Source organism: Canis lupus, chromosome 15 (assembly GCF_048164855.1).
Source record: "Canis lupus baileyi chromosome 15, mCanLup2.hap1, whole genome shotgun sequence".
NCBI lineage: Eukaryota > Metazoa > Chordata > Mammalia > Carnivora > Canidae > Canis > Canis lupus.
In genome coordinates, this window is record NC_132852.1 from 52,441,797 (window position 1) to 52,464,653 (window position 22,857).

Below are 22,857 nucleotides of genomic sequence, written 5' to 3' on the forward strand. Positions count from 1 at the left end.
CCTGCTGCCATTTGTTCTGGGGTTATGGCTTGGGGGAGGGACAGAGGGCCACATCTCTGGGTGCCTGTCTGGGAGGAGCCACCACCAAGGTGGCACTGAGGACAAAAACACGTTCTGTGGCCTCAGGGCACCATTTAATTCTACTGGGCTACTGAGTTATTCTTAGATGTCTGACGGTGTGCTCCATCTGGTTCCTTCATTACTATTCAACTCAATATGACAAACGTTTATTCACATCACACCTACCACGTGCCAGACACCATGCCAGGCATGGGGATCAACAGTTTTATCCCCCAGGGAGCACACAGGGAGCAGAGGCAACAACTTAGGAAGTGCCATCCAGAATGTTCTGGAACACAGTTGAGGGATGATTTCTTCTGCCTTAGGGGAGAAGGCGTGCAGTGAGCAGGAGGATTAGCCCAGCAGAAAAGCTGATGTTCATGGTGAGTGGGATAAGAGTGCATGCAGGTCCTATGGCCTTTTCTTCCTTGGTCGGCCTCGGGAGGAGTTGGGGGTCTGGCTGCTTCCTGGGCCTGTGGAGGCTCCAAGTGCGGCCCCCCAGCACAATACACCTGGAGCCCCAGAACTCGCCCCGGTGGGGCTCAGGCCTCCCCAGCCTCCTCTCTGCAGCTGGCTCTGGCTGAGATGTGGGCAGCCTGCCTGTGAGCAGGGTGTAGGGGAATCTGGGTCATGGCCCATTTTCAGAAAATAGATCAGAGGGAAACCAGTCCTGCTTTGCTCTGCTCAGTCCTTTTACTGTTGGTTTGTGGACAAAACTGTCAGCTGGGTTTTGCTGAACTTTCCACATGCTTCCCAGATATCCAGTAAAATACAGGCAATTTTGTGATTTCCTATTTTGTCTTTGGTGGGAACCCAGTGAGGAACCAGAGAGACCAATAAAGAGGTGATAGTCATTCAGTGCTGCAGTGGCGCTAGTGGGGGTGTCAGGAAGCTCGGCACCTTCCCAGTGCCGGTGGGGGCGCTGGTGGAGCCTCTGAAGGACTGAGGTAGCGGGCGGTCGGCTGCACAAATGCTACTTGGGGGACGGGGGAAAGGACCAGGGTGTCTCCTTCCCACCTATTACGTCAGGCACAGGCCCGGGGTCCTCACCAGGATCTCCCCATCAAGGACGGTGAGGCTCAAAAGCCTCGCATGTGGTACCCACAGAAATGTCCGAGACAAGAAGTGCTGCCACAGGCAGTGAAACTGTGCCTGGCAGGTCCCGAGGCCCCGGGGAGAGTAGCACCCAGCCAGGGCTTCTGAGCGGTGAGCTGTGCTCCAGTCCTGCCAGGTGGTTCAGGTGGGGAGAACGGGCAAGGAGGGGGCAGGAAGGCAGCAGCGTGACAAGGCAAGGGATGATGAACCCATGCATTCGGATCTCACCTCTTACTCAGGTATCCAAAGCCTGCCACCTGCGGCTTCCAGGTACACACTGGCCAATAAGCTCTCCTGACCTTGGGTTCCTCCGGGGAACACACCACAAGGCTAAATCAGTTTAGCAGCTAAAGGAACCCTGACTCGGGGTCGCCAATGCTTTTCGGTTTTCCTACCTGGTTCATATCAAGGAGGGACCATACCAAGCACAGGATAGGAACGAGACACTGGCTGCCAGACTTCAGAAATGTAGGCAATTCTTCCCCAGGTGAGAACTGGCTAGGAGCTTCATGCTCCCACGTGGGCTGAGCCCGGCTGGCCAGCTGCAGTGCCCGTGGCAGCCGCCCAGAGGGTAGGCACTCCGCCCCACTGCTCGGCGCTGCAGCGCGCCTCTCCCTCCACCTGGAGGGCCCAAGGGAGCACCCTTCCCGGGGCCCCACTCCTTAGTCCCGTCGGAAGACTTTGCCCTGCCGAGGCATACCCCCTGGAGTTGAGTGTGCTTACCTTGGGAGCCCGGGCTGCTGCTCCCTGGGTGGATTGGAACCCAGATCCCAGATACCAGGCCCATCCTCAGCGAACCGCTGGAACAGGCAGGGCTCCGGTAGAAGGCTAAGCACGCACCCCGGGGCCTACTCAGATGGTCTCTGTGCAGGTGGAGGACGATAGGGAGGACCGTGTAGGCCTGCGGCGCTCTGCTGCCGGGTCAGCCGGTGTCTGCTTAGTCTCCCTCCTCCCTGCAAGGTCAGCATTGCCTGCCCACGCTTACAGGTGAGGAACAGACTCAGGAAGGTTAAGGGACTGGCTGCATATCACATAGCTAGCAGGTGGCGGAGGCGGGATTTGCACCCGCACCCACCACACAGGGCCCTTGGGAAGCCACTTGTGTGGCAACATGTCCCTTGCCTAGCCAGCTCTGAGGCCAGCTCTGAGGAGGGATGGTTGGGAGGGTGCATGTATGTGCAGGTGTGGGGCCACCCTGGGAAAACAAGTTGGATGCCCCCAGGCAATTCTTTTTCTGGACACTTTTGTCTCCAGATGATTTTCATATGGATCACCCACCAAAAGTGGGGGTAATGCATATAATAATGCCTTCTATCGTTTTCTTCCCTCAAGGTCTGCCTAGAGCCTCCCTCCCACCTTCCGGGACAGCAGGGGCTCTTGGGGACCACTTCCTTCCCCCCCAAACTTCCCACACTTTGAGACTCTCGTGTGGCTGGAGTCTCCCACCTTGTCATCTGTGACTCCTCTCTTCACTTCATCTGACCACTCCATCACCCAGTTACAAACTCCCGGATGGTAGGGATTGTGTTGTAGGCCTCTTTGTAGCACACATAGCACCTGCTCAAAAGATGGTTCCCATGACGGTTGGATTGCCCACAGCGCTGTGAACTGTGTGCCCCAGCGGGAGATAGCAGAGGCTGCTGTGGTCAGGTTTGTCTTTCAGGTTCTGGTGGCCATGGCATGGTTTTAGAGGCACAGCAAAGATGAATCTTTCATGTGTTTTGCTTCAATTAAATGAGCTCACTCACATTCCTTAAGTGTGCACATACCAGGTGGGCTGAGTGGTGGTGGCCCAGAGATACAGCGGGGGAGAGCTGCCTCAGCCTTGGAATGTCCTCTGCATCCTGCCCAGAGCCCCACTAATGAGGACGTGGCTGTGAATGGAAACCAGGCATCGCTGACTGTGCTTGGCTGCTGACGGCTCTGGTGTTCACCAGGATAACTGTGCTAACGTCACCGTGTCATTCTGTAGAAGGTGACCTGGTTTTCCAGAAAGGCCTGCTGAATGCTTACACGAGGAGGGGGTGGAGGTGGGTGCGGCACCTGCCTCCTTTCTCTTCTTGGTCTGCAAACAGCTCCAGGTTGTAAGTATGGGACTCAAACTGGGGGCATCTGGAAAGCCTCCTGCCATCTCCATCAGAGATCCCTGCTCTCTGTCAGGGCGCTCCGGAGTGGAGACAGATGAGGTGTGGCTCCAAAGACCTGCTGGAGAGTAGTCTGGGGCTAGCTCTGGTGACAAGCAGCCACGGAGCTCAGGCCGCTGTGCTAAACCTCTCCAACCCCAGGCTTCACCTCTCTAAAGCAGAAATTATGCCTGCCCTGTCTGCCTCACACGTATTTGAGAATTGTAGGGTTTAGAATTTCAGGGGTTGGAAATTATCTACCCCAGTCTCGTGACTCACGAGGCCCAGAGAAGTTAAGTAACATGTTCAGTGTCACACAGCTAGTGGTAGAGCTAAAACTCAGGTCTTGTGGCACTCCTGTTCCCTGTTTATACTCATTATTGCACGTGTCATGCTTTGTTTACTTGTTCACCATCCTTGCAGCAGAAGTATAAGGATGGCGAACAAAGGATCCTCACACTTCTTTGTTTCTCTAGCATCTGGTACATATAGACAGTGCTCAATAAATATTATGTGTTGAACTAAACTAACCCTGACCACTAGTTCCAATGCTCTTTCCTCTATACCATGCTATCTCTGATCCTGGAAACCTCTGCTTCCAGTTCAGCCTCCCACAAAGTATGAAAACTTGCACATGTTTTAGAGAAAAAGATAAGCAAGATGCTCAACGGCCTCACAATTCCCATTAGGGTCCTGTAGTTTATAGCACAGAACCTATCTAAGCAAATACATACACATCTAAGACAAATTGGGATAACAATGACAACTAATACTAATTAAGAGTTGATTTGGGCCTGGCACTGTGCTAAGCACTTTACACATGAAGTACCAGGCTCAAGGTAAGTGCTTAAAAAAAGACGTTATTGGGGCCCATGGGTGGCTCAATTAAGCCTTGAACTCCTATCTTGGCTTGGATCTTGATCTCAGGGTCTTGATCCAGAGTCATGAGTTCGGGCCCTGTGTTGGGCTCCCCACTGGGCATCGAGGCCACTTAAAAAAAAAAAGGTATACTATCATTTTAAATTATAATGTAAGTTGAGTAGTACACTAGAGTATGCTAGCTTCAGCAGTAATGCCCAAATTTCAGAGGCTAACAAAGTAAAGATCTTTTTTTTCTTTGCTCATACCATAGACTAAGCAGGTCAGGGAAAGGAACAGCTTTGCTCCATCCAGGGCCTTTGGATGTAGCTGTTCATAAAGGATGTGTTTCAGAAGATGTGGTAGACGTGACTGCCGTGCAAGCCTTTTCACTTCCCTTCTGGGTGCATGGAAAGATCATATTTCTCAGGCTTTTTGAAGCTAGTGACTTGCTTTAACCAAAAAAAAAAAAAAAAAAAAAAAAAAAAAGACACATGTCATTTCTAGGTAGAAGCATTTAAGAGCCAAGCACACTTCTTCATATATTCCCTCCTCTCCCCAACTGTGATTTGTTGGTTTGGAAGTTTCATAAAGCTGAGACATCCTGGAATGCTAAGTTGCTATGTAGGGGACAGGTTTCCTGGACACTTGTCTGGCTGTGCAGCAACCTATGTGAGAAATCAAGCCTCTGAGATTTGTGGTGATCATAGCGTATAGAAGGGGCCAGCCTAGAGGTGGCCTGCACTCAGCCCACAGACCACTGGCCAGGACAGTCGTGGATGCCTGAGAAGTGTAGTCTGGTTGTATGCCTGTATGCACTGAGATTCTTGATTCTATGCATTGATGTCATTGATCAAGTCTGGAAAATTCTTCACTTTTATCTCTTTAAATAAATCTCCTGCCTCACCCTTCTTTTCTTCTCTCCACCCAGGACTCCAGTGAAGGCTGTTTGATATTATCACACAGGTCTCTAATGTTCTAGTTTTTGTTTGTTTTTGTCCATCGTACAAAAAAAAGTCTACTGGGATTTTGGGATTGCATTGGATCTGTAAGTCAATGTGAAGAGCCATGCCATTTTAATAATTTGACTATTCCATTCAACAATGTAGCTCTCTCCATTTTTAAAAAGTTTTTGAAAATTTCTGCAACTTGTTACAAGTTTTAAGGGTAGAGTTTTTGCCCGTATTAAAAAAAAATTATCCTCAAGATTTTTCAGGTGGCCAGAAGATGGTGGACATTCAGCCTGAACCTGCCTATAAAGGGCAGCCAACCAGCTTTCAAAATAAGAAGAGGGTCCCGCTTGGAGAAACTGGCAAGGACAAGTTCCCATGATACTATAAAGACATTGGCTTGGGCTTCAAGATGCCCAAGGAGGCCATTGAGGGCACCTGTACTGATAAGAGATGACCTGTTTACTGGTAATGGGTCCATCTGAGGGTGGATTCTATCTGACGTGGTGACTGAGATGAAGATGCACTGCCATCCTTGGAGACTACTTCCACTATGTTGAGAGTACAACTTCTTTAAGAAGTGCCATAAGAACATGTCCATGCATCTGTCTGCCCCCTGCTGCAGGGATGTCCGGACTGGCAACCTCATCGCAGTGGGCGAGTGCCAGCTCTTGAGCAAGGCTGTGTGTTTCAATGTGCCCAAAGTCACGAAGGCTGCTGGCACAAAGCAGCAATTCTAGAAGTTCTGAGGCTAGATGTCTGCCTATACCCCCAAAGAAAATAAAGTTATTTTCCCAATCAAAAAAGAAAAACCCATTTATCCTCAAATATTTATTTTTGTGCTCCTACAATTTTTTTTAAATTTCATATTCCAACTGTTTGTTGCTAGTATAAAGAAGTAGAATCAGTTTTTGCATATTGACCTTTTATCCTACAATCTTGCCAGATTGACTTGTTACCTTGAGTAGATGTTTTTGTAGACTGCTTAGGGTTTTTAACTGCATGATTATGGCATATTTTCTCAAAGCATTACACAGGCCATCATCTTTCCAACTCCTGAAGTCAATTTTCATATTTCTCTGTCCAGCTGCTAGTTTAGATGTTTGTTACAGCAGTACCTCACTTTCAGAAACCAATGTCTGTATTAGTCAGAATAACTTAATTGCTATAGTAAACAACCCTAAAATTTCAGAGACTCAAATATAATAATAATACTCTTAACTCTAGGGAACAAACTGAGATTTGCTAGAGGAGAAGGGATGGGGGGATGGGGTAACTGGGTGATGGGTGTGAAAGAGGGCATGTCATGGAATGAGCACTGAGTATTATACGCAACTGATCACTAAATTCTACCCCCAAACTAATAATATATGTTAATCAACTTGAATTTAAATAAAAGAAGAAAAATAACTCTATAAGACCATATAAAATATATATAACAAAAATACTTATTTCTTGCTCTCTTGTGGTTTTGTCCAGTGTGGTTTTATTAGGAGGCCACCAAGTGATTCAGTGTTCTGGGCTTCTTCTGTCTGGTGGGCCCATTGTACTCTAAGCCCTCAAAGTCCTTCACTGGATCTTCCACATCTGGCCAGAAATTGAGGGAAGAGAGTGTGGATAAATGTGTGAGTTTTTTAGGGCCCCATTCTGGTCATATTTATCTACAAAGCAACCTAGGACATATAATCTAGCTGTGTGCTCAACAAGAGGAGGAAATGAATATGCGGCCAGTCTTTGCCACATGTAGTTATCATCCCCATTGTACTGATAAGAAAGCTGAGGCTCGAGAGATTAAGTGACTTTCTAGCTTTTTTTTTTTTGAAGATTTTATTTATTTATTCATGAGAGACACACAGAGAGAGGCAGAGACATAGGCAGAGGGAAAAGCAGGCTCCTCATGGGGAGCCCTGTGTGGGACTTGATCCCAGAACTCTGGGATCACGCCCTGAGCCGAAGGCAGATGCTCAACCGCTGAGCCACCCAAGCGTCCCGTCTTCCCAGCTAAGGTCATGAACAACAGTGCCTAGAACTGACCTCAAATATGGCAGCCTCTCAAGATGTGCTCTGAATCACTATGCTACCTTTTTTCTCTTATTGCTTCCTGCCCTGGCACTTGTGCTAGCTTTCTTTTTTTTTTTCCCTTTTAAAAAATATTATTATTGGGATGCCTGGGTGCCTCAGTCGGTTAAACATCAGCTCAGGTCATGATCCCAGAGTCCTGGGATTGAGCTCCACACTGGGCTCACTACTTTGCAGGGAGCCTGCTTCTCCCTCTGCCTTTCTCTCTCTCTCATGAATAAATAAATAAAATCATAAAAAAGTTATTAGTTTTATTTTTCCTCAAGTTTTTATTTAAGTTCCAGTTAGTTAATGTACAGTGTAATATTAGTTTCAGGTGTAGAATTTAGTAATGCATCACTTACATACAACATCCAGAGCTCAAGGCCTTGCTATCTTAAGACCTGTGATGTTTTTTTCTCTCCTAGCAGGGCTTCCTCCAAACATTCACGTGTTTTTCTTCTGGCTCTGGCCTTTGATCTATCAGTGGGTACTTCGTGCTTTCACAAGCAGCCCCGTCCACAGGCTTAGTCTGAAATGCCTAAGGATCCTGAGAGCCACTGCAATAAAACAGAAGACATTTAAAGAAAATATAAAAAGACATAAAAGTCAATGTCAAGTAGTTTCTTTACAAGATCCCTATACTCCAGTGTTGTTTTAGAGGCACTGTCAAATGCCAAGGGTCTTAGGATAAAGGATTGTATACCTCCTATAGATCGGCATGTGTAGAACTGTTAAAAACTGGAATTAGATGGTCTCACAATACAGAATGTCTAGCTCCTAGCTGTTTCTTCCCTATGGAGCGGGGATCAGGGTTGTTGCTGGGCAGTGGGTTTTTTCTATCTTCAAGCAGTACCATCTGGGTAATGGAATTAGATCTTCTAAGGGAGATCTGCTGGAGGAGACAGATCTCCCAAGAGAAGCTTTGCGTGGCCCACATGGGACAAGGTGCAAGGTAGGGGATGGAGGATCCTAGGAGCCTGCTTTAAAGCTCAGTACTAACAGAAAGGAGGAAATGAATAGATAAGTTCAGAGGACATGAGGTCATTATACTTTGCTTTTAGTGTATTCTCTTTTACACATATTTAATATTTGCTTAGGCTTAAATATTCTAGGAAATAGTTAGGAAATATGTAAGCCAGACTCACAAAAAACCCCACAAATACCTGGTTGTTTGGAACAGGCTCCTGGGCATGACCTCCATGGGCTGTGACCCCTGGTAGTGCATTTATAATTTAAGAAATAGATATGCTGGAGGAGTTCTCAAATTGTCAAAATCTTTTGCAGGGATTTTTAAAAAGATTTTATTTATTTATTCATAAGAGAGAGAGAGAGGCAGAGACACAGGAAGAGGGAGAAGCAGGCTCCCTGCAAGGAGCCCGATGTGGGACTTGATCCCAAACTCCTGGATCACATCCTGAGCCAAAGGCAGATGCTCAACCCCTGAGCCACACAGGTGTCCCTTTTGCATGGATTTTTTATATAATTTGAATTTTGGCTGAGTTGAACCGAACCAAGTTCACCCGTTGGCTGCATTTAGGGGTTTGTTGGTATTATCTGAAGTCTGGGAGACCCGGAATCCCAAGGAAGGGTAGGTAAATGGGGGGTGAGAAACTGGGCTAATTTGCTGATTTAGCCAAATATTTGATGACCCACTCTGTGCCTGGCATTGTAATAGATGCCCTAGGAACAGAGATGAAAGGTAGCCTTACCTGCAAGGGTTTTGTGGTTTTGTGGGAAGGGACATCAGGAAAGACATGTTGACAGTACAGCATGATGAGAACTACACATAAGGGTTTGGCAACCCGTGTGGAAAGCATGAAGATCCAAACCAGGGATGCTTGGCAGGAAAGAGCTCTGCACAGGGAGAAATCATGGAGATGGAGGCAGATGGGATTGTGGGAGAGGTGGGGTTGAAGGGCTCTGTAGACCTGGATTTCTTTGGGTTACTCTGCCCAGTAGAGGGTCCCCGTAGTCAAGGGCACAGGGAGAATGAGAAGTTTCCAATTAGCCACAGAGGGAGCTGATGAGCACAGAAGGCTGGCCAAGGTCTCTAGGGCTAGGGGGTCTTCTCCGGCAGCTCAGGAGCTTGGGTGGGTGTGGGAGCAGAGGCATGGGTGGGTGGATGGGCCACAGCAAGTAGGTGTGGCAGAAAGCTTTGGGTACAGGTAAGGTGGGTGCAGTTTCGGCTGGTTGTGAGTTTGTGAAACCAGGACGTGCAGATAACAGGAGGGTGAGAAGCCGGTCAGTCCTGAATACCCAGAACCCTGGCAATGGAAGACAGGCTAAGAGTGCCAGGTGAGGACACTGGGTCCCAGCGCATTGCTGGTGGGAACATGAAATGGTGTGATCACTGTGGATTCCTTTGGCGGTTCCTTACAAAGTTAGGAATTTCCAGATAACGCAGCAATTCCATTCCTAGGTATGTATCCAAAAGAACTGAAAGCAGGGATTCATATTTATGTACCAAGGTCCATGACAGCATTATTCACAAAATCCAAAAGATGGAGACAGCAGATGAATGGATAAACAAAATGTGGTATTTACATATAATGGGATGTCATTCAGTCTTAAAAGGAAGGAGATTCTGACATCATCTGCTATAACATAGATGACCTTTGAGAACACTGTTAACATGAAATAAGCCAAAACAAGTAAAGGGCAAATATTGTAGGATTCCACTTCCATGAGATATCTAGAGACAGAAAAGAGAAGGGTGGGTGTCAAGGGCTGGGACGGAGAACTGGGAATTATCGTTTAACTGGTACAGAGCTTCTGTTTGAGGTGATGAAAGTTCTAGAAATAGCTGGTGATGAGGACTGCTCAACACACGAGGCGGAAAGGGCTCAAGGCCTTCCCTCTACAGCCATTCACGGTCATCTCAGTAGACTGTAGGCGTGGTGATGGGTTATGAAAGCATTCGGAGGCATTAAACGATTTCTGAAGGGTCAGATAACTCCTCAAGGGTGTTACTTGTAGCAGTAACCTCTTTAGTCTTATGACTAGTCTGGTTCTAGAAGAAATAAGCATGGCAGGCCAAGGGTACAGTGATTCCAAACAGTTTAATGTAATTCCAAGACAAAGTGTGATTACATTTCTACACATATACAATATGCATATGTGAGTTTACAAATTTTAATTAATAACTCGTTTCACCTCAGAGACCGAAAAAATGATCAAAAAGAAACTGTGAGTAACAAGCTATAACATAGTTCACCACAACGGGACCCCCCTTTCTCACCCTACAGTTAGTAATATTACAATTAAAATAACTATATTCTTCTATAATTTTTTTCTGTTAAAATCATCTCATAAATTTACAATGCTATTATTAGTTTCCAAGACTAATATAAATTCACTCCATTTTTCTACAACGAAAATGATTATTAATTTAGAAGCACACGACATCATGATGAAAAACACAAGCATTTTAGTAGCAAGGACTTGATCAGTTAAGAATTATTTTTCTTGTAAAACATTCTAAAGCCAAGTAAAATATCCATTCTTATAACATACCTATAATATGAGACTAAGGAATAGGTTACATATAGGTCTACAACACATTGGTTTGTTTTTTTAAAAAAAGTAGACATTTATAAATAAAAAAGAAAAGAGGGACAATTCACATAGGAAAAAGAGGTACACGAGAAAATACTGTTGCACGCAATAATTTTCACAAGGATTAACATGGATTAACACTTTTCATTACAGAAACCGTACAGTGAAGGAACACAACAGACCGGGGCTTTCATAGGGCTATTGAGCTGAGATGACCTGGTGGAGGAAGATGTGGGCAAGGTGACCTTGGGGAGGGAGCCATGTTCCTTGGACTGGTGACCAATCATCAGTCTCCTCCTCTCCCGGCTCTCATTCTGGGGAGTGAGTCTTTCTATCCAATGTCCGGAATTCATGGGCAGTTGAAAGGTAAACATTTCTACAGATCTGTTCTCTTTCCATCCTAATGGATCCCAGTTTTGGAAATGTGATATAGTATCAGAGGCTGCAGCTCAATACATGTGGTCAAAGCAAAATGGGATGGAAAATTTCAGTCATTCTGATTTGCTGCCCCCCTCACTCATCTATGCCCTGGAGGCTGGGGACCCAGAGAGAGCGGCGGCCCCCTCTCCGGGCCACCTGCCTCCACTGTGGTGAGGTGGTGACAAGAACCCAGCGCCAAGCCTCAGGCCTGCACGGAGAAGGTGCAGCCCTGGAGCCGGCCCGGGCTCGGCTACGACGCCAACACTGCCTGACTTCTCAAAGCTCCTCTTCCTCCTCAACCGTAAAGCTATACTTTTCCTATCAGAAATTTGGTTTGATATATATATACACTAACATATATATCAACATCTATATCTATACAGTGATTCTACTCAACTAGAAAGTCTGCTGCCCCAAAGTAGGACTTCCTGGTCTACTTCATTTGGTTAAAAAATGCACACAAAGAGGATGAGGAGATGCTTTGGGGGCCAGAAATGATTGTGCCCTGGAAAAGCCACGGAAGACAGCTTCAAAATGAGCAGTAACACAAAAGCAAGAGGGAGAGAGGAAGCATGAAAGGGGGCGTGGGGGGACCCCGAGGCAGAGGCAACGCCCACTGGGGTGGTCTGCTTGGAAGTGAGGAGAGGCAAGTGGGGTGGGGGACGCTTCATGTTCCATTCAGAAGTCACAGAAAGCTACAAAGGATGGGCATGGTCAAGTCACTTTCCACTTCCCAAGTTCTTCCTTATAACCTGAGCCAAAAACTATTAAAATAATAATAATAATAATTAATAATAATAATAATGATAATAATAATGATAAATCCATTGCCTCTTCAACCAAGCAGGTGAGTATCTAATGGGGAGGCAAGACCACTGCTCACAAGGCCACATGGGTCCTTCTTCCTGGTTCTGGAGAGCATTCTGGGAGTCCCAGTTGCCTGTGTATGGGGCTGTGGTGGCAGTGAGGGGAGGCGGAGGTGGCCACAGAGACACTGACTTGGACAAGTGGGGAGGCCGCGCAAATAGAGTTCTGTGTGGAGCGGTTGAAAGGAAACTGAGGAGGCTGAGTTTCAGATATAGAGTATTCACTTTTTTTGAAGCTAATTTCTATGCTTCCAGTTTTTCAAAGTATGGTTAAGCCCCGAAGACAATGACATAAAATTAATTTGGTTAGTTTAAAGCTGCGGAAAAGTCCAAACAGAGGAAAACTGGAGTACTATTATTAGGAAGGGCAAGATAAAAAATAGTTTACCCTAATGTTTCTTCCAAGAACCTGTAATGAGGACATACTGTCCACAGAGGTCACAGGGAAAAGGTGAATGCATTAGAAGGAACACATGCAAGCAGTTCCTGGTCCCAGGTGTTCTGCAGTCTGCAAAGTCTTATCTGCAAACGGAAAGCCCTTTATCACAGCAGATCCTCTGGGCTTCGGTTGTGGCACAAGAGAAAACAAGAAACCAACCAAAACTTGTAGGGGAACCAGCTTTTTCTAGCCTGTTCCTGCAAGACAGTGGGGCCCACTCTCTACAGCGTTACAGCGCCCATCTGTACTTTGAGAGGTTCTCGATGCCCCATGCCCCTCTCCCAGCTGTCCCTAGGTTCCCCAGCCCCATTCCCGCTCAGCAGCACTTACAATTTCTAGGAAGGAATCTAGCTGTCCCCCTTTCCACCCACCTAGGATTCAAATCTAAGTTTGACAAAGAATAGAGAGTAAACATATCCTTTTGCATTTATTTTGTTTTGAAGGAGAATAGGAATTAGTGACAGCAGATATATGGAAAACCCAGCCAATGAATATGGGTGCACGGGGTATATGACTCCCCATTGCCAAACACCAATCAGAATATTGCCGGGGGCCCAGAATAGCAGCTGTATGTTCAGGACCACCTGAATCCCAGTGTCTTCTACTGCCTGGTGACCAGAAGTCAGTGGATTGATAGAAATTAAACATTCAAATCAAGATAAAATCAATGAACCAGGTATCTGTTCTCTCTGCCTCTTCCAGGATCTCAAAGAGAAGGCCTCTTTGGAGATGAGTGTTGATACAACATGGCATAAAGTCTTCACATCTGGCCCAGGCTATGGACTCACCCCTTCCCATTCAATCCAGAAATCCTTTCACATTCTCTCGTGTTCACATGGAGACCAGTAACATGGAGGGAAATGCTCGTGTTGGGCTACACAACAGTGTGGTGGAAAACACCTGGCTTGGAGGGGGGGTGGCCTCCAACTAAAGAGGCAATTGCTGGGGTTTGAAGGTGTCAGTTATAAACAGAAATTTTCTTTAAAAAGTACCAGTTTAAATGTAAACTATAAAACACTTTAACTATAAAATGTAGCCAGAAATATGCTTAAGTATCCACAGTCAATCGCTTAGATTACGCATTTAAAATGTGGCTCTCTCGGTATCTTAGAAGGCTAACAGCATTTTACAGTAGCTAAAAACATATATACTTAACATGTGCATTTGAATATCACATTTCATTACAACACACAAAGAATAATCTCTTCCTTGGTTTAGTTTTTGTTGTAAAGATCAACTATTTTCAGAATTCACTTAAGCAACAATGACCAGGGTGTGCATTAATCATTATTTTTAGCCCACACAGAGTTCATAGTCTTTTAAATCCCAAGATTAAGCTGGCTACATGATTTCAAAAAAGGCTAAAACCAGGATGAATGCCCACATTTGAGGTAATTATTGCCTTTAGGTCACAGTTTGTGTAAGATAATGTATCTAAAACCTTCTTTAAAAAAATCTTTAGGCATTCTGTTAGAATTCCAGAATACCTATTGAAACCAACCAGGATCTCAAATTCTGATTAGTTGGGTTTGCTTCCAATGGAGTTAAAGTTCTAGAAGGTTCTAGAACTCGTGTAAACTACCTAAGAATTTAGGCAAACAAGCCTGGAGCCAGTCAATAAAGAAGCTTTTTTTTTTTTTGCTTTTTTTTTAAAATAAAAAAGAAACCAAAAAACCCACCCAAAACAACTGAGGAGATGTTTCATAACACATGATAATAGTTTTCTAAAAAATTAAAAATCTCATCCTAAAGCATTGGTAAATTCTTGTCACCTTTCAACCAAATTAAAAATGCTCCTGTATTTCTATTAATCTCAAACTGCGGCAAGAGACTCTCCTTCCTTATACCCTAAAAGTTGGCCGATTTTTCTGTTTATACAACCGTTCTTTCCATTTCTTTGAGAAAACTATCTCAGAACAAAACCAAACCCTTATTTCGTTCCTCTAAGAGTCATCTTGTTTTTTTCTCCTTTTCCTTTTTTTTTTTTTTTTTTTTAAATACACAAAGAAAAAAGTTCCTGGACACCAGACCCACACACGGTATTTACAAATTTGGTGTGAATCTCGCATCTGGTTCTACCCAGAGCTGAAGAGTGGATCGATTATAGAGACCAGAGTTGTCATGATATTTATCAGTGCAGTAAAAAATAGCATCTTAAAAAAAATATATACCTTTAGTATTGCCTTTCTAGAATTAACTATAAGCAAGAAAAAATTCATTTTTCTTTTTTAAAAGAAGAAAAGAACACTCTTTTTCTTCACTCGAAAGTTTGTTGTAGCAGCACTACTAAAGCTAGTTGGTACACTGGAAAGGAATCTGAAATGAATTCTACTATGAATCAAAAGAAACTCCCCTAAGGTTCGCTCTAGAAGTCAAACGAATTCTGCCCCTTTTGCTTGCATCCAATTGAGGGCTCCCTCTTCATTCAGACCTTCTGCTGGGTTGCACGCCAGGGGCTGGGATGGCGCGGGGGGGGGGGCCGTTCCGTCAGGGCTGTTCTTTGCACACAAACACAGAAGGTGGCTGAGGCTGGAGGCTGCGAGCTCGGTTCTGCAGCTGGGCAGACCCAGGTTCAAGACCCGGCTCCCTCGCTAGCCGTGTGACCCTGGGCACGTCACCGAGCTTCCAGAGCCCGCTGCCTCATCTGGAAAGGGACGAGCGGGGGGGGGGGGGGGGGGGGGGGGGGGGGGGGGCTTCAACAGGGTTGTTACGGCTGTTATGACTACGTGAAACGAGATAACCAAGGCGTAACTTTTAGCACAGTGTTTGGCACATAGTAAACACAAGGATCTTTAGATGGTTTGTTAGAAAACGTGAAGCCACTCTTTGCTGTTAATTAATAAAAGCGAGACGACCTGGTTATCTCGGTGAAGTCCTGATTCACCACAAGCTCACCGGAATCGGGAGATTTGGGCGCACCACTGCCTTTCCTTCCCTCTCCCTCGTGCTCTCCTGCGGGCGAGTCGGCGGCGACGAGGGCCCCGCGAGATGGGCCCGCACGGGCTCGGCGGGGGCAAGCGAGCAGCAAACGCTGCCTCTTGCTTCCTCGGGGGGAGGGTCTAACAGATGGGCCGCGGTCAACGTGCTGCTCTGACGCAGCGGGCTGGGCCCGGCCCTCAAGGACTTACTTGCGGGCGTCGAGCTGGGGGCCGAGGACATCTCTGAGGAAGCGAGCTCTGCAGCAGGGCCCCTCCCTTCCCGGGCGTCTGCAAGGAGCAGGGGGCGCGGAGCGGGCTCTCCTGAGCTTCTGGGAGGCGCGGGAAACACGGGGGAGACTTCTCCTAACCTGGGCCACTCCAGTGCGCAAGGGCGCCCAGAACCTTCTACGGCGTTTCCAGGTCTTTCACTACCTTCAAGTCTCCGGGAGCCCGACCGGGGTCTGACCGGGGCGGTCTGTGGAGACTACGAGCGAGTCCTAGGGCCTCGCCCCCGCGTGCGCCGCCCCCGCCCCCCACGCAGTTGAACTTCCGGGCGGAGGGGCCGCTTCCGGTCAGCTTCCGGTCAGCTTCCGGTCAGCGCCCGCGGGCCCTGAGCTCAGTTAAGCCCAGCGTTGGTGCGGTGCCTCCAGCTTCCTAACAGCAGCAGCGCTTAGGGGTCCTAATCTCCACGCCTCTTGAAAGATGAATACAGCTCGAAATCAACACAAGAACAATAATACTAAAAAAAATATATATATATATATGCATGCCAGGAGGGAGGAAAGAGAGAGACCAACAGAAATGCATCGCTCACGATGTCATTATTGCCCGGAAAGGAAAGAGAGGAAGGAACGCCATCTTGTCCCTATCTGGAGGTGTCTTTGAGAAGGGTTCTTTGGCTAAAGAAAGGAACAGTTAACAGCTTCCTTTCCAATTTGGTAAGGACGTCTCCGGCCTGCTCAGTGTTGAGGCCTCCCCGTCTGAAATCTGCGAGACACGTCAGAACGACAGCAGCATGCAAAAGTGCTTCCGGGGCTGGAATGTTTCCTGGCAAAATGGCTCAGGCCAGGCATCGTGAGATCCCAGGCCAGGCCTGCGGAAAGAGTCCTCGCCTCCCTGCTGAATTCCCTCTGCTCCGTGAGGGCACCTCGTTATCTTCTGTGTTCTGTCCTAGCAGCTCCCGGGCAGGCCAGCAGGGGCCCCGGCCCCCACCCCGGCCTCCGCACCAGAGAGGGCATGGGGTGAGAGCTGGGACCAGCTCACCGACACACCTCGATTCACCAACCACAGCCTGTCAGCAGTAGCTCCTTAAGCCTCCTCATCTCCTTTCTCCAGTTTCCAAGAAAGTCTGCTCCGCTCACTCACACACACTCACACAACCCAAATCCTCCACCACAAGCTTGTTCAAAAATGAGTGTTTGCACTTCCAGAGATCTGGTCAAGAGAAATCAGCCTGTTAGCAGCTGTGCTAATCTCACCTTCCCTTCCTTACATCCGACAATCTGGTGTTTGGGCGGGTTGAGTCTTCCAGGGTGAAGAGGGCAAGGCCAGCTGGCTCCCCCAGCCTGCAAGCCACTCACCGCCAGTAAGGCCAGAATGCAAATACAGTCCAGGAGACAACCGTCCGTTTGCCTCAACCCTTCCCTGCCCTCCGAACTCGATCAGCCACATGCACCACTTCACAGTATTAATCGGCACCGAGCCTCAGACTCTCCCACCCGTTGGCCTGCTCACCCCTTCCCTTGGAAACAGCCAAAACGTCCTGAACGAGGTACTAAGTGCAGAGACATGGGTGTGCACAGCCAGATGGGTCCAGGAAGAACCCACTGAGCAGAAGCACCTCCACCCAGACTTCCTGAGGCTACAAGTATATGGTTCTCCTTGACCTGTCCTTGGAAATCCTCCCCTCCTCAACTCTGCTATACTTCTGCGTCTAGAGGCAGGTAAAGAACAGAGGATGCTCTAGGTTATTTGTGGTCTAAACAAAGACAAGGCTGGCATCCCTCTACTTGAGAGCTTGGTCCTGGGGATGGGTAGGCTTTGATTCATCCGGTTTGCCAGGGTGACTCAGAGCCGGAGGAAGAGATGGGAGATCTGGGCAAGTGCTGAGGAGTGCACAAGGAGCCTGGCCTCTCCTCTCCCACTGGGGTCTTCTGATCTTGCAGCTCTGTGCCAGGGACTAGAAAAGGAAGGCAGGTGGGGACGAAGGGAGGATGCACTCATGTTTGCTGAGCACCACCGGGGCTGAGCACTACCTGACATTGCTCTTGGTAGGCTTCAGCAAAACCACCTTTTCAACCTAAGGCCCATAGTTTCTAGGTTTGGCAGGCAGCACGTGGGCACCTCAAGCCGATTTCAAGAAGCCCATCATGCATAAGGCAGAGTACACTGAGGGGATGGCTTCGAGGCCCTGCTGTGCTCTTCTGTTGGCCAGTGCTTTCAGGGGGGACCCTGCCTGCAAGGTTGGAGGAGCTGCTTGACCTTGTCAGTGTTCCTCTGGCCTCTTACCATCCCCCTCTACCTTCTTTTGGCTCCTAGTTCTGTCCCTAGAATTCTATGGTGAGAAGAGGTACTTGTTGGGGGGGGAGGGTGGAATAGGGAGAGACTGGATAAGTGAGCAGTGTTGTTAGTGAGTAGAAGAAGGGGAACTGAAGCTGAAGTTTCCCAGGGGGTGGTACCACCTATCAAGGACCCTTAGGTCAGTTCATGCCACCCAGTGGCTTCCAGGAGGGGACATCCGTCTCTGCACTGAAGAAGATAAGCCACACTCCTGGTGCAGTTATGGGAAAAGGATGGACATCTGGGTCAGCTCTGGGCAGAAGGGCTTTCTTTTTCCATGACAGGTAAGTATCAGACGGGAGGCAGGCCGAGAATCTAGTTAGCAGATTCCAGAAGCACAGGAGAGCACAGGGATTGTGGGAAAGAACCACAGCTAAGGGTTGGGCCCCGGGATTGCCACCTCAGAACTCTTCCCAGGCCACTGAGAATCTAGGAAAATACAATACTGATGATGACCATGTCATCAAGAGTCTAATCTGGCCTGCAAACAGAAAAGGCCTGGATTTTTCTTCAAGCTTTTGGTCTGTGGTGGATCTTTCTTGACGGTTCTTTGTGGACTAGAGATAGTAGAAAGAATTTTTCTAATTCCTGGGTCTTTCCTTTTTTTTCTTTTTGTCTAACAAAACTGGACATCTGCATGTCCTTCCTGCCTACTCAGAGACTCACAGATATAATAAAATAAGTTTAAATATTAAAGAGAAAACACAAAGATACTGGGAAGAAATGTGCATTTAAAACCCCAGCTAAAATATCAACATGATGAAGATGATAATAATTACAATGATAAGAACCAAAATAATTAGTACAATAATATTATTTTTATGAGCAGCATGAACTTTCATTCCTGATCTGGAAGAAAATAAAGAAAACATCAGGTGAAAGAATAAGAGACTTCCAACTTAAGTAGACAAAGTGATTTTTTTATAAATGGAAGGCTATGTTGTCTTTTCCCATAGGACAGCAGATCTAGGAAGGGCTGGGAGTCAACTGTGCAAGGGGATTGGGATGCAGGGCCAATGCGGTCTCATTTACAGCCAAGACTTCGGTCACTGGTCAGGAGATGTGATGGGGCTCTGCTGCCATCTGGCGCTGCCAAGTCAGGAACAGGTGGATTTTCCTGGCTGGCATGGCTCTGAGAGGGCTCTGGCTCACATGTCCTCCAAAGGCTTTTCTCCCCCACTCTCTCTGGACTGGCCATTTTCCCGTGGTCTCGGAGAGGTGGCACCTCCCCTTGTCCTGGGAAAAAGAGTATCGATCAATCGATCAGTTGGTGGCTTCACAAGCAGAGTGAACCTCTCAAAAGTCACCTGCTGGGGACCCATGGGCTGGCTGCCTGAGTGTGTGCCTCTAGTGGGTCATGGTGTCCTTCCTTCCAGCCTCAGGCCTGGACTAAGCTGGTTCCAGTTTGGGGACCTATTTCTCTGTAAGATGAGTAGAACTGATGGTTGGGGAGGGGGATGTCCAGAGTTATTTTCACATTTCACAGCTAACAGCTAAGGTAACGGCTTGGCTTCGTTACTGAGTTAGGTGGGATATCACTATACCACCACTGTTCACAGTAGATGGTTAAGGGAAACTACAGGGGGGTGAGGGGCATGAGGACAAACTGCCAAGACTGGGAGCCATCTCTCTGCACCTTGGAAACTTGGCTTTGGGATCAGCTCAGGCTCAGCAATGAGAATCAAGCGATTAGGACCCCCCTTCTAAGCCTCATCTATGACCAGATAGTCTCCTAACATTCATGTATTTAAGAGTAATTCTGCTATGAATGGAGATATCCCTAGTCCACTCCACCCCCAGCAGTGTTCAAAGCCTGAGAAAACTTCCAGAATGGATCAATGGGGCAAAGCGGGCGAAGGGCAAATTTCTTTGGAAACGTTAAGTGCCCAAGGGAGTGTTCCAAAGTGCAGTGTTAAGACCCCCTGGTTACCCTCATCAATGTCCCTCCGACCTTCTGCCCACCAGACCCCTCTAAAACCAAAAACGAAGTCGAGTCTTGGGTTGGCCTGGTAATGTGAAGAAAGATGCAGTAGCAAAGGTGGATGGTTGTCTATAGAGGGAAGGATCTGGCAAAACTGAGAGCAACATACAGAGGTGGAACGAGAGACATGGGCGGGGCTGTGCGTGAGTGTGGGGTGGGTGTGAGGGCCTGGTGCTGTGTCCCAGGCCTCCTCCCCACCTTGGGGACAGAAGGAAGGCTGTGCCAGGCCTGGAGGCTGCAGGTGGTCTCCTCTCCCCACAACACAGATGGGACCTCTGCTCTCACAAATGGTAGAGCCAGCCCCCCCGCCCCCCCATCAGGCAGAACTGGATGCAGAGTGGGGTGAGGGTGCAGCGTGGGGAGTCCCTCTTGCTCTCAGAGTCATCCCTCTGCTACTTCTCTCTCAAGATCCATGGGCTCCCCCCACCCTGCTCCTGCCAGCTCCCTGATGCCCCTTTGTTGGCAGACAGCTCAAAAAAGACAACAGGTATTAAAATCAAATTCAAATTCAAATAAAAAAAAAAAGGAAACAAGGAAAGACCAGAGTAAAATGTCACAACAGCACAAAAGAAGAGCTGAGATGATGTGACTCGCCTCAGTCAGCTTCTTGGAGTACCATGGAAGTAAACCCTCACACCGCGTCTGTTGGTCGGTAAGGCACTAGGAGGGACCGGTGTAAAATCAAGGATGCGAGAGCCGGGATGGCGGCGCCGAGGGACACGCAGGGAGGGTGGCATCCGCGCTCACACCCACACACACTCGTTCACGCTCGCACACCTGGACCACCACACTGGTTACATGCCTATGTTCTATCGCCTTTTTTTTTTTTTTTTTTTTTGTGCAATTACATTGAGGAATAGTCTATTGGTATCATTGGAGTTGAACACAAAGTAGAAAACAGGGGTGCTGACCGCTACATTCTACTAGGATGTCGGTGACGACCGCTAGCCCTATGCTACGTGACTAGGGATTGATTCAAAGAGAAAAGAAATCTTCAGGAAAGGAAAAAAAAAAAACCTAAAGTTTGCAACACACATTATTAATGACACTGGAGGAGTGACATTGCTTTGTAGGGATTTCTCCAGAGTGCTCAGGAAGAGAAGCTGTGCCCTCTGCTGGCAGGGGCTTCCTTCAGCCTGGCCACTCCCCTCCTGACACGTGAGCCAGAACTGGGTTTGGCCAACCCCATACCAACCCCCAAATATCAGCCTCCTCAGGCCACGGCCTGACCTTCTAGAGGGCTGCTGACCCTTTAGAGTTCTGGAAAAATCCCTAATATGTTCCATAATTAAAAATCTATTGGATTTCCACATCAGGTGTCCCCGACAGCAAATTCTTAAATGTCACTTGCCGCCATATGAAAATAATCTTTGAGAAGTTCATAGATAAAGTTCTTCAAAAACTGGGGCCCCACCCCCCAACTTCCAGGAATCTTCTGTCGCTCTCTTCTTCTCCTTTCCAGTTTGGTGCAGAATGGGTTCGTGAGCTGTGTTTTTTGTTTACCGACGTTTTCTTTTTTTTTCCTTTTTCTTTTTTAAAATAAAAAGCATAGATTTCCCCCTCCTCAATCCCTTCTTTTTTAAAATGTCTTCTCTGCTCTAAGGTCCCCCCACCTCCTGGTTCAAGTTTTCTTGGTGTCCGTCCCTGCCCCTTGCTCCCTGCCCACCCTGCCCCATTGCATTGTTTGTGTGCCGCGTCTTCAGTATAAAAAGCTCGGCTCCCACCTCACCCCTCCACCCTCCTCCCTGCTGCCCCTCCTCCCTCCCCTCCCCTCCCCTCCCCTTCCAGTGTTTATATGTAAGGGTACTGGTTGACCTTGGCGGGGCTCAGTGGGTATCCAGTGTAGACGGTGGAGGCTGGAGAGGCGCTGATGTAGGTCTGGTGGGCAAACTGGGCTGGATACTGACTCGGGTGGATGGTGGGTGAGGGCAGGACCCGGGGGCCCATGCTCACGGGGACCTGGTGGACGATGCTGGCCGGGTAGGCAGTGTGCTGCACGGTGTGACGCGCTGAGCCTTGGGAGGCCACCAGGTGGGCCACGGTGCCGGTGGAGCCCAAGGCCGCGGGCGCCGTGTAGGTGTAGAGGTGGGGCTGGGCAGGGAGGTGGGCTGCTGCAGCAGCGGCGGCCAGGTGGGGGTGCACAGTGCCGTGGCTGGGGCTGTTGTGCGGGAAGGAGTACGGGGCCTGAGCCATCGTGGGAGTGATGTAGGCCTGCTGCCGGCGGTGGCTCCCGGCGCGCTCTGCGGTGATGTGCTGCTGAGCCTGGAGAAGGAGAAGCACCAGGAGAGGGCTGCATTGGGGGCCAGACACGTGGGAGGGGAGGAAAGGGAGGAAGAGGAGAGGTGAGGAAGGAGGGAGAAGGGTGAGGGAGGAGGGAGAGGAGGAGAAGAGAGAGAAGTAAGGAGGGGGAGGACAGTGAGGGGGTAAGGGGTAGGAGGGAGGAGGGGGAGGAGGGAAAGAGAGAAGTGAGAAGGGGTAAGAGAGGAAGGTGGGGTTGGGGGTGGGGGGAGGAGGGCCAGGGGAGTGGGAAGGAGGGGGAGGAGGGGGGGGAGGAGGGGGAGGAGGGGGAGGGGAGGAGAGGAGGAGGCCAGAAGCCACAGGAGTGAGGGAAGATGCCTCCCCTATAGGCTGGGAAAGCAACATTAGCCTGGACTGAAGAAGGAACCCTGTCCCGAGCCCCCAGCTGGATGACACACAGATTAAGCCAGTTTGAGGAGGTAACAGGATGTCTCCAAACGGCCTACTGCAGCTATGAAGTGTCAGAGGAGCCACTCTTTGAGTGACAACTGCTTTCTCCCTCACTGTGAGATCTTGTTCTCTAAAGTCCTAGGCTCTTGGACACTTTGCTGTTTGAAGTTATATTGGTACAAATGAAAGAGCCCTCTCTTCCCGAGAACCAGAGTTGTGACGACACAGAGATGCGGTCTCAGTTTACCAAGTGCACCACTTCAGACGAGGGGTTTCTGAACATA

General features: G+C 48.3%; 1 protein-coding gene and 1 pseudogene across 17 annotated transcripts in view; one reads left to right on the top strand and one right to left on the bottom strand.

The window, feature by feature from the left end:
- The first annotated feature begins 4,655 nt into the window (after positions 1 to 4,655).
- On the top strand, positions 4,656 to 5,898 carry LOC140605211 (small ribosomal subunit protein uS17-like; annotated as a pseudogene).
- A 623-nt stretch (positions 5,899 to 6,521) lies between these two features.
- HIPK2 (homeodomain interacting protein kinase 2) overlaps positions 6,522 to 22,857 on the bottom strand; it is a 193,158-nt gene continuing 176,822 nt past the window's right edge. For 9 of the 17 annotated variants that reach the window (XM_072777403.1, XM_072777401.1, XM_072777409.1 and 6 more), the window contains 2 exons: positions 21,701 to 22,147; positions 10,188 to 19,140 (listed from right to left, as the gene is read on the bottom strand). In XM_072777403.1, coding sequence (XP_072633504.1) covers positions 18,958 to 19,140; positions 21,701 to 22,147 — 630 coding nt within the window. In that variant the 3' untranslated portion in view covers positions 10,188 to 18,957. Of the gene's footprint in view, positions 6,674 to 7,509; positions 7,705 to 10,187; positions 22,148 to 22,857 lie in introns of those variants that run through there. The other 8 variants (XM_072777416.1, XM_072777415.1, XM_072777411.1 and 5 more) reach the window with 3 other exon arrangements.